The 15,564-nt window shown below is 46.1% G+C and overlaps 1 protein-coding gene across 3 annotated transcripts in view; it reads left to right on the top strand.

The window, feature by feature from the left end:
- LOC310903518 (phosphatidylinositol 3-kinase regulatory subunit gamma) overlaps window positions 1–15,157 on the top strand; it is a 63,869-nt gene extending 48,712 nt beyond the window's left edge. For all 3 annotated transcript variants that reach the window (XM_083846923.1, XM_083846922.1, XM_083846924.1), the window contains 8 exons: window positions 686–784; window positions 2,199–2,379; window positions 3,150–3,275; window positions 4,052–4,194; window positions 5,369–5,545; window positions 5,890–5,964; window positions 6,345–6,515; window positions 7,943–15,157. In XM_083846923.1, the coding sequence (XP_083703049.1) occupies window positions 686–784; window positions 2,199–2,379; window positions 3,150–3,275; window positions 4,052–4,194; window positions 5,369–5,545; window positions 5,890–5,964; window positions 6,345–6,515; window positions 7,943–8,144 (1,174 nt within the window). In that variant the 3' untranslated portion in view covers window positions 8,145–15,157. The remainder of the gene's footprint in view (window positions 1–685; window positions 785–2,198; window positions 2,380–3,149; window positions 3,276–4,051; window positions 4,195–5,368; window positions 5,546–5,889; window positions 5,965–6,344; window positions 6,516–7,942) is intronic.
- The last annotated feature ends 407 nt before the right edge of the window (window positions 15,158–15,564 follow it).

Below are 15,564 nucleotides of genomic sequence, written 5' to 3'. Positions count from 1 at the left end.
TGTGAGGGAGCTGTTACAAAGTGTGATATGTAATCTGGGTGAAATGTTCAAACCTGTCAGGACACTTAACTCTTCAACTGAAAGCATTTTCTTAGTGCTTATAGGGACTTGCTTTCACTACCAAGTTTCTCGATTTAGCGTAAAGCTCTGGGCTGAGTATTCCTTTTGCTTCAGCTGTAAATAAGTAAAAGTTGCACTGAAGCTAGCGAGGTTGTAGTGGTTTAAAACTGCTGTAAATAAGATCAAGGTTAAGCCAATAATGAGTCTCCTGAGACTAGAACTGTGCTAAACTCTGGGCACCTTTGAGAGATGGTGCTAGAGCCCATTTCTTAAGAGGTCAGGACTGGCTTCTCAAAGGGCACCTGTTTCCAGTGTGGACTTTAAAACCTGAGCAGATTACAGTGAAAGGTTGTGAACTCTGAGACACAGCTGCTACTGTTGCTTAAAAACAGACTCCTTCCTAAGCGGCAGTTGACTGCAGCTGCTATTTTTTACTGTAACTACACAAGTTCAAACTTCTTTTAGATGACCTAGAAGACTGGAGAGCCTGAGTGTGAAGAAAGACTGCCTGATATTTTGAAGACTGAACTCCTTATGCATGCTGGTGTTACTGGCCCCAGTATCGATACCCGTGGTGAAGATGATAATGTCCCTAACGCTTTCTATTTTACTTTCCATTCCCCAGGGAAGAAGTAAATGACAAATTACGAGACATGCCAGATGGAACATTCCTGGTGCGCGATGCATCGACCAAGATGCAGGGAGACTACACTCTGACGTTACGGTAAGCACTGGTTAGTTGTCATCCACGCAGTAAAACCCTGAGCAACTAACTAGTTGCTGTACCAGTGGCAGCCGTGCCTTCAGGTTGAGAGATGTTCCCCAGGTGTTGTGATCACAGAATGAGCACATGAATAGCCAGGTCCGACAGCCTGTTCTGCTCTGTGCACTGAATCCTGCCTCTCACTGAGCAGTACTGTAAGGATCTCTCCGTAGGTAGGACTTGGGGAAGGGAGCCCCTCAGTAAAGCTTCATCGTTTCAGAACTGTTAAGGTATAAGGTATTTATAAACTAAGGCTTTAATTTATGGGAGTGAGTGGAGTATCTCATCAGCATGCAGCTCTGGAGATCTGAACACAGTGCCTTTGTAAAAAGAGTATCTCATGCTTTCTGATCTAAAGTTTAGGAAATATTGAATTGGATCCATGTTCCTTTCTTCATTAAAATCGTCTACAGCAGTGAGGCAGCAGACCTCATGTGACTAGCTACTGGGGCCTTGCCCAGCCGGTACAGCCACTTGCCTCTGCCAGGCTCTCAAGCCTGGCTGTTAGAGGCAAACAATCAAGACACATAAGCCACTGCAGCACGCCTTTGGGAGTTGCTGTGATATGGCAGATATTTGTTCTTGCCTTGAAATTCAGTTGACTTACGGCAAGTGTGACCCCCTACCAAGGGTGTAGTTTAAATTCTGCTCTGACTTCTGCTTTGACGTTCAAGACTTGTATGCTAAGGTCTGGCATGATTTGGTTATTTTGCTGAATGCAGGTGTCTTTGGGAACAAAAACTGAGAGTGCAAGAAGGACAGAATATTGTCCAAACAATCTGTTGGGGAAAAAAATGAAGAAATGAGCAGTATTTGTGGGAACTGCTGGGATGTATAAGTCTGGATAATGTAAAGTCCTAAATTTACAACCGTGTTGTAATCTTCAGAGGATTTTGTTTAGGTTCATGTATCCTGTATTAGCATCCATAACTCAAAAGACTTGTTAATCACCGTGTGACTGTATACTCAGAAGTATACTGTTAGTGACCCCAAATTGCAGGAAATTTTGATTTGGTTTCAATATGGCTCCTTCACTCAACCTTCGGCATCCATCCTTTCCTTTTCAAAAAGTCTGGCTAAGGTATGTCTTAAATATTGTAAGCTGACTCCAGAGTGAGCACAAAAAAAAAAAGGAGAATTACTCTGGGCTTTGCTCCCGTTCAAATAATAGCTGATGATAATTCTGTGTGCATTGACTCTTAAACTGCCTAATATCTGCTAGTATATAAAGAACCATTATAAAGGTGCACATGTTAAACTGTCCAGCTTCAAAGACTTGCCCAGGAACTTCACTGGTGTCATTGTTAGCAGCCCCAGTGTTGAAGGGGATGGGAGGTTTGCAGTAAAACCTCTAAATGACTGTACTGCTTTACAGGAAGGGTGGCAACAATAAACTGATAAAGATCTATCATCGGGATGGAAAATACGGCTTTTCTGATCCACTGACGTTTAATTCAGTTGTGGAACTGATTAACCACTACCGCAATGAGTCTCTTGCTCAGTATAACCCGAAGCTTGACGTGAAGTTGATGTATCCAGTGTCCCGGTACCAACAGGTAAGGTCTTTACAGGACACAAGTAACTATTAGTGCAGACAAGAAAAAAAGTGCAACTAGTATGTTATTCTGTTTTCTCTATGTAAAGATTTTTTTTCATACAAGGTTCTTTTTTTGAAAACTTGAAAAATGTGAGTTTTCATATTTGACTTCACTTTGCTCGTATTAATGGGTCTTCCATTTAAGCTGCCACTTCATTTTATCAAGCAGTCCAGTAGAGAAGTGAAACCCAAGCATGCAGCTGACTTGAGTCTCTGAGAAGTTTTTTATTTTTCCCCTTGAGCCCTTGTAGACCCAAAGGGTACTGTTCTAGACAGTGTTGCTCTTGAAGCACATATGAGCACATGCAGCTGCTTGTTCTATGCATAGCCATCTAGATTTTTCAAAAATATTTGAATATATGGTATTCCATAGGCTGAGATATTGTCCTGCTTTAAGGAAAAAGAATTGTGTTTAAAAAAAAAAAAGTGATCTTTAACTTTGGATTCCAAGCAATTCAATTCCTACTTTCTCCAAGAGTGGACAGGAATGCTAGCCTAGTATTTTGGTATAGTTCTTGGTGTCTCATAGTTCCAGTTCCCGCTGTCTGTAAACTGTGGAACTTAGTGTGTGGAGGAAGGGATTTACACGTGATGTTTGTGTGTTCTATAGAAACATGATGATAAAAAAGCTCCAATAGCTGTAAAATGCAAATACACATAAGTGGACAAATGAAAATTCTTAAGGAAAAGCTGCTTGTTTGAAGACTTAATAGGTTTTTTTATGTACAGGATCAGTTGGTGAAGGAAGATAACATAGACGCAGTAGGTAAAAAGCTTCAAGAATACCATGCTCAGTATCAGGAAAAGAGTAAAGAGTACGACAAATTGTACGAAGAATACACCAGAACATCACAGGTTAGTTCCACTTCAGCTATCTATAGAGTCTGTTTCTTGTTACCTAAAAAGTAAAGAAAATGGTTTTAACTTGCTGTGGCTAGCAAAGTCAATCCAAGACCCGAAAATACAGGGAAGAAACTTCACAAATTGTGGAAATTTGTAAGGTGGTTTGAAGGTTGATAGAAGCACAGTGAATGTTTCTTGTTGCTGATAGCCAGAGAGCTGTGGTGTGGGGTGAGGTAGAAATAGGAGCTGAGCTTCCTAATGTAAGATAGAGCAATGGAGAAAGCCATCACCTGCAAGCCTTACACTGCAGACTTCTTCCTTGGCTGCTGAATATTTCCAGCTGCTCCATGCTGCAGTGAGAATTTTAGAAGGGTTTGTCCAGGTTCTGTGAGAAGTCAAGTTTAAATAAGATTCCAGATATTATGCATTAAGGAAGTGTGAATACAGTATTTGGACTGATTCGTGTAACATAAGATAGTTCATACATCAGGAGGTTTGCTGGCAGTCTTCCTGCATGCTAAGATGGAAAATATGACTAAAATATTTCTGAGGGGTTTGCAGCCTAACAGAGAGCATCTTCTGGAGGGGGGGTCACTAGACATGCAAGGAGCAAGTCTTCCCTGTACTTCTGTGATGCTGCTCAGGCATTTGTCTAAATTTAAAACTGATTAATCACGTTTTGACTCAGGGCTGACTGGTTCATCCTCCCAGTCAGTTTAGGGAACATAATAAGAGTCTTGTGTTGTCTGTTTCGTGAACAAATGATGAAGGACTCTTTCCTCACATAGGAAATTCAGATGAAGAGGACCGCAATTGAGGCGTTTAATGAAACTATTAAGATATTTGAGGAACAGTGCCACTCCCAAGAGCGATACAGCAAAGAATACATTGAGCGATTTCGCAGAGAGGGGAATGACAAAGAAATTGAACGGTAGGCTCTCAAGTCATGTTTGCTTACAAAGAAGACTTAGTGTCCACGCTGGCACTCCTGTGAAGTTCATCTGCATTGCATCTTATAAAACACTTTGTAAACTTAAGTATTGTCACTGAGACATTTCCCCAAGGTTTCTGAACCTTCAGTAAAGCCCTCTTCTCTTGGAAATTGCAGAGAGGAGATGTGAGAGATTTCTGGATTATTCTGTCTCTAACTTCACATTAATCGAGATACTGTGATCAGGACTAGAAAATAATAAGTTCATTTGCTTATCCCAGTTCTATTTGGATATGCTCAGAATAAAACTCAGAAAAATCTTTACTTGTAAACTGTGCAGCATTAAAATGAACATATATCTGGTAAATCTGATAGTCCATAATCGGTTTTAGTCACTTTTGAAGGAGCTCCATATTTAATTGCCACTACTTGATAGTAGATATTAATCACCTGCAAGAAATTCAGTGAGGACCTTGTTTGAATTTGCCGTTCTGTGAAGTTACTAGCAAAAAAAGGTTGTACCTGAACTTTTGAAGAAATGCCAAGTATAATGCCTAAGTAGACACAGTGCTTTATGAATCATGGTTGGGTGGCCGTGGGGAGATTTTTAGGCTGGAAACATTTACCTGAAACAATCGTATTGTGCCACGGTGGTGCTTCATTCTGACTAAGGATCAATTAACAGGGGAAATATGTTATTTTCCTGAAGTGTAGAAACCTGCAAATTAATCTTGGATGAGGAGACATGCAGCTTTACTTCCTGGTAGCTCTTAAGCAGTAATTGGAGTCTGCATTTGAAAACTTGCTAGCAGTAATACCTGTGGAGGGATTGCATAACTGATATACCAAAAAGTAAACCTGAGGGTGGAGAAGAAGGAATCTGTTCTAGCTTACACTTCTTGAGATAATTTGTTCCTGTATCTCTGCCAGAAGGAAATAGTTTAAGGTAAACTGAAAGCTCAAACTTTGCAAAAGGGTGGCAGGCCTTCTGGCAAGTGGTCTCGCACTTTTCTGGCATTCTTCCAGTAATGTTCGTGTTAAGATGTGGCAGTCAAAGGGAGGAGGTGCTGCTACAGTATGGCTCGTGATACTCTTACATGCAGTGCTACTGGTAAGGTTCAGTCCCTTTTAGACTGGGTTGACCTCACCGCTCGAATACTACACTTATTTGCAGGATAATGATGAACTATGAAAAATTAAAATCACGCCTGGGTGAGATCCATGACAGTAAAATGCGTCTGGAACAGGATTTGAAGAAGCAAGCTCTGGACAACAGGGAGACTGATAAGAAAATGAACAGTATCAAGCCTGACCTAATCCAGCTCCGCAAAATCAGAGATCAGTATCTTGTGTAAGTAAGACTGACCTGTACCTCTGAATAGTGTCTCTGATGAACCTGGCTAATTACTGTTTCCATCAGGGTAGTGGGAATTCAATTTTCTTTTCATATCCAAAGTTCCGTTAGTGCTAAGGTACTTTACTATGCCAGTAAAGGGATCATCATAGAAGAGTATGGAGGGAAGCACAAGTTCTCTTAGAGAATCTGTGGTCATTCTGTGGCTCTTGCTACTGGTGAACAAACTAAGCTCCAGACTGTTTCTTTGTGGGATTTTTTGTCTGAACTTTAGCTTGCTCAATATGAAAACCCCCATGCGTACTCTGAAGTAACATACTAGTGCTCTCTTCTTCTGGCAGATGGCTCAATCACAAAGGGGTGAGACAGAAGCGAATAAACGACTGGCTGGGGATCAAAAATGAAAACATTGATGAGTAAGTGTCATACATATGATTTCACTGAGCAGTGTTCCATTAATAAATGGTATCTTTTGTGGAGGTTGGTAATACGAAGCAGCGATTTCTCAGTAAAGGACTGCAGACAAAGGAGGGCATTCTGTAGGGGAGCTGTATGTCATGTGAGGCAGCAGCTCTGCTGAAGTGTTTAGGATCACAACTAAGTTGGAACAATGAGGTACTGAGTTGAAGCCTGTAGTATGAAAGGCTGTCAGCAGATACCAAACGATTGTTAGGAGCCTGGACTCCCAACTTGGGTGGCTTTATATTCCTTTGAATGATTTCCACAAAAATAAATCACTCCGTTTATTAACTCTTTACTATGCACTGGCTAAGTTAACAATTATTCCCTCTCTCAGCACATACTTTGTGAATGAAGAAGATGAGAACCTGCCACATCATGACGAGAAAACTTGGTTTGTTGGGGATCTCAACCGCATCCAAGCAGAAGACTTGCTCTGCGGGAAACCTGATGGAGCATTTTTAATTCGAGAGAGTAGCAAGAAAGGATGTTATGCTTGTTCTGTGGTGTAAGTCTATTTTCCCTTTTGTTCAAACTGTTCAATTCACAAATCTCTACCACAGCTCTTTATTCCAGAGAACAAAAGCAAGGCTTACTCTAGCCCTACCATTGAAATGTGTGGCTTGTTTGCAGGATGTCTAGCATAGTAGAAACTTGGCTGCAGAAATCTGCCGTGAAAGTGCAGTACCTGTAGTCCAAGCAGTCTCTTTGTACACCACAATTACCAGTATGAAATTCTGAAGTATCCTCACTTGAAGCTTTACAGTCACAAACAAATTAAGGCCAAATTCTCCCATGTTCTTCCCTGCCAAGGAGCACATGGGAAGAATTAAAAAGGGGCTGTAAGCTGTAACGTCTTCTGTTCTCATTTATAGACATGCCAAACTCCAGGTGTTTTCTGTGTTTAAGATAACAGCGATGCTTCAGAGGAGACATAATTCGTGAGCAGTAGTTTTTGACATTCACACAGCCTTGCATTGATTTCTTGCGTTTTGCTTTGTTTTATGCTGGTGTAATGGAGGTCAGAAATACTCTGCTTCCATTATCTAAAAATCCTTCAAGCCTGTTCTTGAGTGCAAAATGGCTTTCACTGATTTATTTCACATGAGGTTAATTGCATCTGAAAGCAAGTCTGGGAAAGGAATACGTGAAGGTTTGTCACCTCAAGGTAACTGAAGACTGTAGTACCTGCTGGGTTCAGGGTACCTGTTTGTCACAGTCACTGAAGTGACAGGTTCATCAGGCACTTTCACCTGGTCGGTATCATACTACAAGATAGCAAAGGGATGGCATAACGTAACCTGTTCCTACATGTGACTTGGATTGTAAAAGGCTCCAGTACAGGGATTACATAATACTTGATCTTTTTGGCAGATAAGTTATTCTAGCAGCTTTGGAAATACTGTGTTCCAGTAAATGCTTTGCCAAGTTAGGGACTCAGTCGCTATGACTTCAGATAATGAACCAGCTTGAACCCATGCCACGCTCAACATTAGAAAATGAACACTGAAGGTTAGTGCTGTATTTCACGAAATACTCTGTAGATCCTAAGGACGTGTGGGTTTTGGCTTTTGCGCTTAGTGGAAAGGTTTCCAAAGAAGCTGAGCACAAAGTCTGTTGCTGACTTCAGGTGCTTATCTTCACGGTTAAGCTCTTGACTTTTTTTCCAAGAAACGTTTGGAGAACAATGCAGCAGGGAATTGTACTGCTGGGATAGAAGAGCCTCCTTGTGTGGATTATTATGCAAGAGTGTTTAATCACATGCCCTGAAGCACTGTTTCTTCGCAGACTGTTAATCTCCTCCGCTCGCATCTACTGGGTCCTCCATTATGTAATTTAGTGACTGGCAGGGTTGCTGCATTAGTTAATTGTTAATAGACTGTCACTTTGGGTTTGCTCTTTGATGTCAAACTCCCCCGTTTTCTTTCCTTGCAGAGCTGATGGAGAAGTGAAACACTGTGTGATCTACAGCACTCCAAGAGGTTACGGGTTTGCAGAACCATATAACCTGTACAGCACGCTTAAGGATTTGGTTCTTCATTACCAGCAGACGTCCCTCGTCCAACACAACGATTCCCTAAATGTCAGGCTTGCCTACCCTGTCTACGCACAGATGCCCCCCTCTCTTTGCAGATAAATTTTGGGGAGGAGGAAAGTGTTGGCTATCTTGGATTCTTTTCTACGATTTTTATTAGAACTTGGAGGGCATTCTTTCTCCTTAGACTGCTTGTTTTGCACAAGAAGTGATTCTGTGAATGTGAATCAAAAAGAGGCCTAGCAGCAACAAGACGACAACTTGGGTGTAGGTGTCCTGGTGCTACCTTAAAAGCTCAGCTGTGCTTTTACACTGATACTTGTGTTTCCTTATGAGGGGAATAAACTCAAGAAAATGCATACAAAAAATACTGGAAGCAAAACATTGTTTTCTGGAGATAATTTTTTGCCAGGCACCTTCAGTGGAACTTCTAATTGGATTTTGTTTTCTCTTGTTCTAGCAGAGGCGATTCGAAGCCTCTGCTCGAGGCATCAGTAACGTCTTTCAGTCTTAAACTCCCAAGAAACTAGGGGGAAAACTCTACCACAGCAATTCTTCTCTGTTAATTTTAGCAGCTTCACTGCGATTCAGCCGAACTTCCAAAAGAGGGCTTGTCTTGAGGTAGCGTGGAATTTGGTGAGAGAAGACCAAAGGAATTACAGGAAAGCTTCAGGTTTTTATTTAAATGGAAAAATGCTTGTAAAGAAAAGTCGCTTTATTTTTTTGCCAACAGTGACAAAGTTTTGGTTTCAATGGCACTACAGGTCTTCACTTAAAGGAAACGTTTATAACCAAATTGAACACACCAAAACTTTGTTTGTTGCTAGATCGAGCACTTACGGGGAAGGTTGCGTTAGCATCCGCACATACTTTCTACACCAAAACTTGAAACAAATAAAAGGAAAAGCTAAAACATTGTGTGGCTTCAAAACACTAAATTTGTCTGATCTGATGTAACTGCTCACTCTCCTCTTTTCCTCCTCCCCCCCCTTCCTCCCGTTCCTCAGCTTGGGATTCTGTTTCCAGTTTTTAAAGATGCTTCAGAATGTAAACTAGAACGAAGCTTGCACTCACGTGTTGCTGTTCTCTTGCTGAACAACGACAGACTCTCGTAATGCTTGATTTTGATATAAAAGAGGTAGGTGCAATCTAATGCTTCTGGATGGCTTACTGTACCAAATTATTTCCTGAGGAGTAGCCGCTTCTGGCTGTATAGAAGTGTGTGAGCTAATTATAGATCTCCTCTGATTTGTTCTTTGCAAGCTAGACTCTGAACTTCCACACCACTGCCGCCAAGCAAGATTTTACACCGGTGTAATCTCAATTCCCTTGTGGTTGTTTTGGACATCGTGCAAAACGGGAAGGAAAGAGCGCTGTGCTCCTCGATTACTGGGTGTCTGGTACCATCCTTTGGCGAGGGCTGCTGTCAGGTACTGGAGCAGGTAGTCCTGGGCTTTGTCAAGTGTAACAATCATCCGATAAATCCCCTCCCTGGAAAGTATACAGAGCAGCTTATTTCCATTCCTTAAGCTTCTGAAATGAAAAAGAGCTAAGTTTGGCAAACTGAGCCGCTTGGCATCAAAGCGTAACTGGCAAATTAATTGTTCAGTGCGCAACCTTGAAAGTTACTTTTGTTCCCATTACTGGAAGCGGTTCCCTTGAAATGCACCCATTGTACAGGACAGGAAGCAGACAGTCGCGCGGATCTGAGAATGTTCTAGACCTGTTTCTGACCCTGTGGCTAATTTCCTGTTTAAATGTGGGTTTTCTGTAATGCCTGGGGAGGAATGCCAGGCTTGTTGGTGTCTAATGTTTACACTAGAAGTATTATTTAGCTGAATGTCATGAATTTGCAAGCAGGGAAACGACAAGCCTGGAGCACTGATAGCCATTGCAAGGAGGGGAGTCCAGGTGCCTGGCGTGCCCGTGAGATGTTTTATTTTGCACTAATGACCCCGACGCTTCCCAGGCACTTTCCGATCAGCCGGAGTGCAGTCTGCTGGTGAGGAGCTTTGTAGATGCCACTTTTCCGTGAAATGAAACACCACAAGATTTAACCAAAGCTTGGAAAGCGAGAAGAAAGCTCGTGCAAGCTGCTGTGTCAGAGTGACCTGCATCTGCTCGTGTGTCCCTTCTGTCCCACTTGCACAAGAAAAGGAAAAAACAAAAACAGAGGTATCCTTTGCTTGTAGTGAAAATCTGGAATGGATTCCTCTGTTGTGTGTAGACGTGGAAATTTTTCTTTGTAAAGACCCTTGCCCTACCTCTTGGAGAATTTGCGGTTATAATCTGGTAGCTGTGAAGCCATCGCTTTCGCACCCGTGGGCACCTGGCGTTCCCGTGGCGCTGGGCTCGGCCCAAATGCCCGGTGAGGGAAAGCAGTTCAGAGGCACAAGTGACAGCCAGGTGCCTGATTCCTGTGGAAAATCTGTGCGCGAGGAGCACCCGTTTCCTGTGCCTCTGGGACCTCCTCTTACCCTGTTAACATTTGAAGCTGGTGGGACACAAATTTCTGATCCCTGCTCTTGTGAGAGGGACGCTGGCTGAAGCGCTTCACATCTGCCACGTTTTTAGATAGCGATCGGGCTTGGCTTTGGTTTAGACAAGCACAGGTCTGCTTCCAAGCTCGTAAATCCCGGCACACCCTCGCGGTACTGACAGCGGCGGGGTAGGGAAGCGGGGCTGGCTGAGGTTTCCCCGCAGAGGAATCCCACTGATCCTGTGAGGTCTCGGTGCAGGCTCCGGCCCCGGCCGTGCCAACGTAAACAGCGAGTAATTCCGCTGGCGTCTGGCGGTGCCTCGGCCGCGCAGTGGTGTGAGCGAGTTCAGGCTCTGGCCCCTCTCCCCGAGATCTCTCCCTTTATGGCAGGTGATGGATTCGCTGTGAACAACGTGCTCAGAGCCAAAAGCCATCCCGAAGTATTTCTGAGAGGCTGCTCTGCCCAGGCCTCCGAACCAGGGCAGGTGGAGCCCACGCTGCGCGCACTCGGCTCCTTTGCCCTCCGCAGCCTTGCTGAGGGTTTGTTTTGCCTCTGCACATTTCCGCATTTGCTTTAGGCACCTGAGGTCGCAGCCGCCGGCGTTGCTGCCCTCGACCCTCACGTGCCATTGCACAGACTCCTTTCGCGTCCTCTTTGCACTCGTATGGCACGTGAAATGGGCACAAAACCGCCCGGCACGGGCAGCTGCTGTCATCTGCAGGGCGAGGGCTGGGTCCTGCTGCTTCGGCGTGCTCAGCCCCCAGCAGCACCGGGACGGGGAGAAAACCCCTCGCGGCCCGCTGCGGGGTGCGGGATTACACCCTAGTGCAAAACCCAGCTGCTAAGCCTAGAACAAATACAGGAAATGTGAACGCAGAGGCAAAACAAAGGGACTCGAGGTCTGTTAGAGCAGGAAGGTGCAAGAACGCTTTGGTTTCAGGAGTCGAAATGTCGGGAGGAAAGGGGGGGAGAGCCCCGCTGGCGTGGCAGCCGCTTCGTGTCGGGCTGCGGGTCGCCCCTCGTTGTGTTAAATATATATGTAGAGTTAATTAAGTAACTTTTGCACAGTGTTAAAGGGGTTTTGGGGGGGGGGGGAATGCTGAAACTCTAATATGCACAGTTTCTTCTAATCTGTTTTGAAGTATATTTGCAGGGATCAGGGGTGAGTCAGTATTTTGTATTCGGATGGATGGGAAATCAGGTCGACTTCCACAGTTGCCATTGGCCCCGTTACGTCAGCCAAGAGTGCCATGTTTCTGAAGTTAGTAAGTCACAAATCTTTTCCCACTCGTTTCTTTACTGCTTGATCTTAGAACGGAAGGAGGCAGCCTGGAAGCAGAGGGGGGTCTCGGCAGACACTCGGGCTGCTGCGCGGCGCTGTGCGAAGCAGCAGCTGGTGGCTGCCCGCTGCCCGGATGCTCCAGATCTGGGGCTCGTAGTTCTTTTTTTTCTTCTTTTTTTTTAATATATAATTCTCAGCTGCTTTGCACCGCTGGTAGTTGCAGTCCAGAGTTCAGATCCGGTGCAGCCCTCTGTCTTAGGCCAAAACCAAAATGCTCTTCCCACCCCCGGCTCTCGGTGTGGCAGAGCAGCGAGAAGTTTTCCATTTAATGCGCTGGGCCTGAGCCTTTTCTCGCTGACACTCGTGTAAGCAAGAGTCCCACAGCAGAAAGCCACGGCCAGAAAAAGAGCTCCTATTTAATCCTACCCAAATTCATTGTAGCTGGGCGAAAAGCAGCCTTTGGCCCTTTGCAACGCCAGGCAACTGTAATGGGGACTGTGGCAGGGCTTGGTGACACGGGGGTGCCCCTCGGGCGGCCGCAGCTGTGCCAGGCAGCAGCATCGCTGCAGCAGTGTCACAGCTTCAGTTTGGAAAAGCCCCTAATTTGGTACTTGAACAATCTCTTCTGGTTTTGAATGTCTGTTTCTTTTTTTTGTTTGTTTTTGTTTTTGTTACACTACCAGGGAATAAAGCTCTGAAACGTTAGTGAGTCTTGTACGTTCGCTGCGCTATGCAGACACAAAACAGGTACTGGTTGCGGGCAGGGAGGGGTACGAGGCAGGTTTAAGTGCAGCTTTACAAAGCACTACAATGCGGCCGGTTTGTTTTGTTTCAAATCAGACTTTTTGGTATGTGTAGTTCCCTCCTGTTCCTTCGCAACATCTGCTTTTGGACCAGCAAAGTGACAAAGCCTTCCCAAGGGCGGGCAGTGCAGGGGGGCAGCGGGTCAGGTGCCCCGATGCAGCACGCCAAGCACGGGGAGTGAGCCCTAAAAATGGGAAGGGGAGGCACCCTGAAGCTTCAGGATGCGGTGACATCCCGAATCTCAGCGGCTGAGGCTTCTGCCAAAAGAAAGCGGCGATGCCAGAGCAGATCCGCACACGGTGCGCGGCTGGGAGGCGTTGGGCGAGCTGGTTGTGCTCCTGCGTGTGCAGGAGAGGCAGGCAGGAAATTAATAGAAGTCCGTACGGCCTCGCTCCTCGCTCCGGCCTGGAAGGAAACTCGCTGAGCCGAGCCCCTGGTTTTCCTTGGCACACCTCGTACTGCCAGCAGCAGGGCCCCGCGCCGCCTGCCCAGATAAACGCAGGCCTGTTCAGCTCGGCCGGCTCAGCACCGAGCGAGGAGCATGTTTGGATGGGGTGAGAGGAAGTTTGGCCAACATTTTTGTGAATCTTGCGTTCTGCGGGCAGAAATACTTTCCACCAAGTGGGAAGGGAAAAAGAAGGAAAAAAAAAAAAATCTCTTTTGAAATCTTTTCAATTCCTTCCTGTTTGTTCACGGGGCAGATAGCGCGCGTTAGCCTCGTGCTGGTTAACGCCCTGGGTGACGGCAGTGCTGCGGGTGCTGCGCTTCGGGGCTGGCTCCATCCCATTAACGTGGAATTTGCAGTTTTTCTTGCCATCGGCAGAGACTTGCTGTGTTTTGAGACTCGAATTGCCATTTGTTCTAAAATTTGCCTTTACAAAAATGTAACGTGAGCATCAGAGGCAAAAAAAAAAAAAAAGAAGAAATGTACTTGTTATTGATAGAAAAAAAAAACAACAACCAGTATTAGACAAAACAGCTTTAATTCGCCCCCCCTCCCCAACCTTCATTGCGTATCGCTTCTGCAAGGCTGGCGGCCGCTTGCCTCCGGACCCAGCGGTGCTGTACCCGCGCCTGGTTTCAGAGCAGTCGGAGCAGGGGCTTAGGGATCACTTGGAAAAAAGGATTGTGTCCGGAGACAAGGCTGCCCGGGGGGACCTCGCCCCGGCATCGCTCTGGTGGCTTAGGAGGAGCCGGGCAGTGCTCGGGCTGACCGCGGGCTCGAGCGCGGCTGCGGCGGGGACTCGGCTCGGTGGGCCGGGGGGGGTTGGGTCCCCCCTTGTTTTCCTGAGCGACTTCTGCGCCGAGCAAGGAGACGTTGGACTAAACCTGTTAATTTTGTATATCTGGCTGTTTATTGCACCACAGGATTGTAATGGTCTGCATCATCTGTGTGTGTGTGTGTGTGTGTGCGTGCGCGTGTCTCTGTGCTGTGTGTATATAGGTAGAGGTAAGCTGTAGTCACACGGTTATCGGCGTCAGCTGCAAGTGGCACTGCCCCGCGGAAAGGAACCAAAACTCACCGCTAGCACGGTCGGACATGCGTTTGGGCGAAGTTGGGCTTGTTGCAGTCAAACGACGAGGAGTTTGTTGCGCTCATCTCCAATCTGTGCTTCTGAACCCCCGGCCTGGGGGTTTCTGGGGGGCGTTAGCACGCTGCTTTAACCTGCTCTGCACCGGGGCGTGCCAGGGATTTGCTCTGGGACAAAGCATTCACAGCTGCTGAAAGCAAAGGTTTAGGACAGGAAACCCTCTTGTTCCTCCGCGATGCAGTGAGCGCCTGCGGGTTCCCCATGAATCGTCCCGGCTCCAGCCGGTGTGTGCGGGGTGCTGGTGCTGGTGGTGCTGGTGATGCTGGTGATGCTGGTGGTGCTGGTGGTGGTGGTGCTGGTGTGTGTCCCTTGTGAACGGGCTGCCCGTACAGGTGCGGTTCGTTGTACAGCGTGAGTGGGCGTGCGGTCTTGTAGCGAGGGCTGGCATAACAGCGCGCTCTTTGTACAACCTTTGCGTTCATGTTTCTTCTTTTTTTTTAACCTTGAATTCTATTTTCTTTAAGGGAAACTGCATCTGTTAGGAACCTGCTTCTCAAGAAGCTGTTGAATTATTTTCTTTCCGTATGAATTCCAGCATGTAACTTTGGTACTCTTGTTTGTTATTTGTGTAAAACCTGTTCTTCTGTCGTTTATGGTGTAGTCAAAAAAACAAAAAAACAAAAAAGAAAAAAAAAAGGAATTCATGTAGTTTAACTTTTAAAAAAGAAACAAACTGCTTCATAAGGAAACCAATTGTATGTTAGTGTTTTCAGACAAGTCATACTGTAGTTTCTAGATCAGTAATGCAACACTGTACTTGTCACCAGATGTGTTTCGATTTTGCTGTACTTTCCTTTCATAGATGGTTGGGCTTTTAAATCCCAGACACTAAGCATCCTGGGCCTACTTGCTCTAGATCAAACATGCAATAAAGAGTTGCAATAAAGCACATTGACATGTAATGTTTTAGAAGGATGTACTGACAGCTGTTTCTAATAAATTCAGAAATGCAGCGTGGTCAGGCTCTCGTGGTGTTCGCTGCCTTCGTGCCTGCCGGCCGCGGTGCCGGGCCTCGCCTCCGGCAAACAGAAAGCGCAGAGCTGGGACTGCCCGGGCTGGGGACAGGGGCACGGACCCCAGGGACAGCGGGGACCCCGAGGGCTGGCGGGGGCAAACGGGGGCAGACCCTCAGAGGGGACACGGGGAGCGGGGCTGGGCTGCGCCGCTGGGCGCGGGGAGGGCTGCGAAGCGCGGAGTCAGTGTTTTCTGCCCGCTGTTGAGTCAGCGTTTTCACTGACTGAGCTGATGGATCCCAAAAACGCCATGCCAGCGTTTCCTCAAACCGCTGAGTCGGCCTTCCCGAGCGCTGAGTCAGCATTTCCCCGCGCCCCCACCCCACCGGCCCTCGGGGACGGAATTGGGCA

The sequence above is a fragment of the Anser anser genome (assembly GCF_964211835.1).
Source record: "Anser anser genome assembly, chromosome: 8".
Taxonomy (NCBI): Eukaryota; Metazoa; Chordata; class Aves; order Anseriformes; family Anatidae; genus Anser; species Anser anser.
Note: the sequence above shows the minus strand (reverse complement) of the source record. Positions and strands in the feature narration are given on the sequence as shown.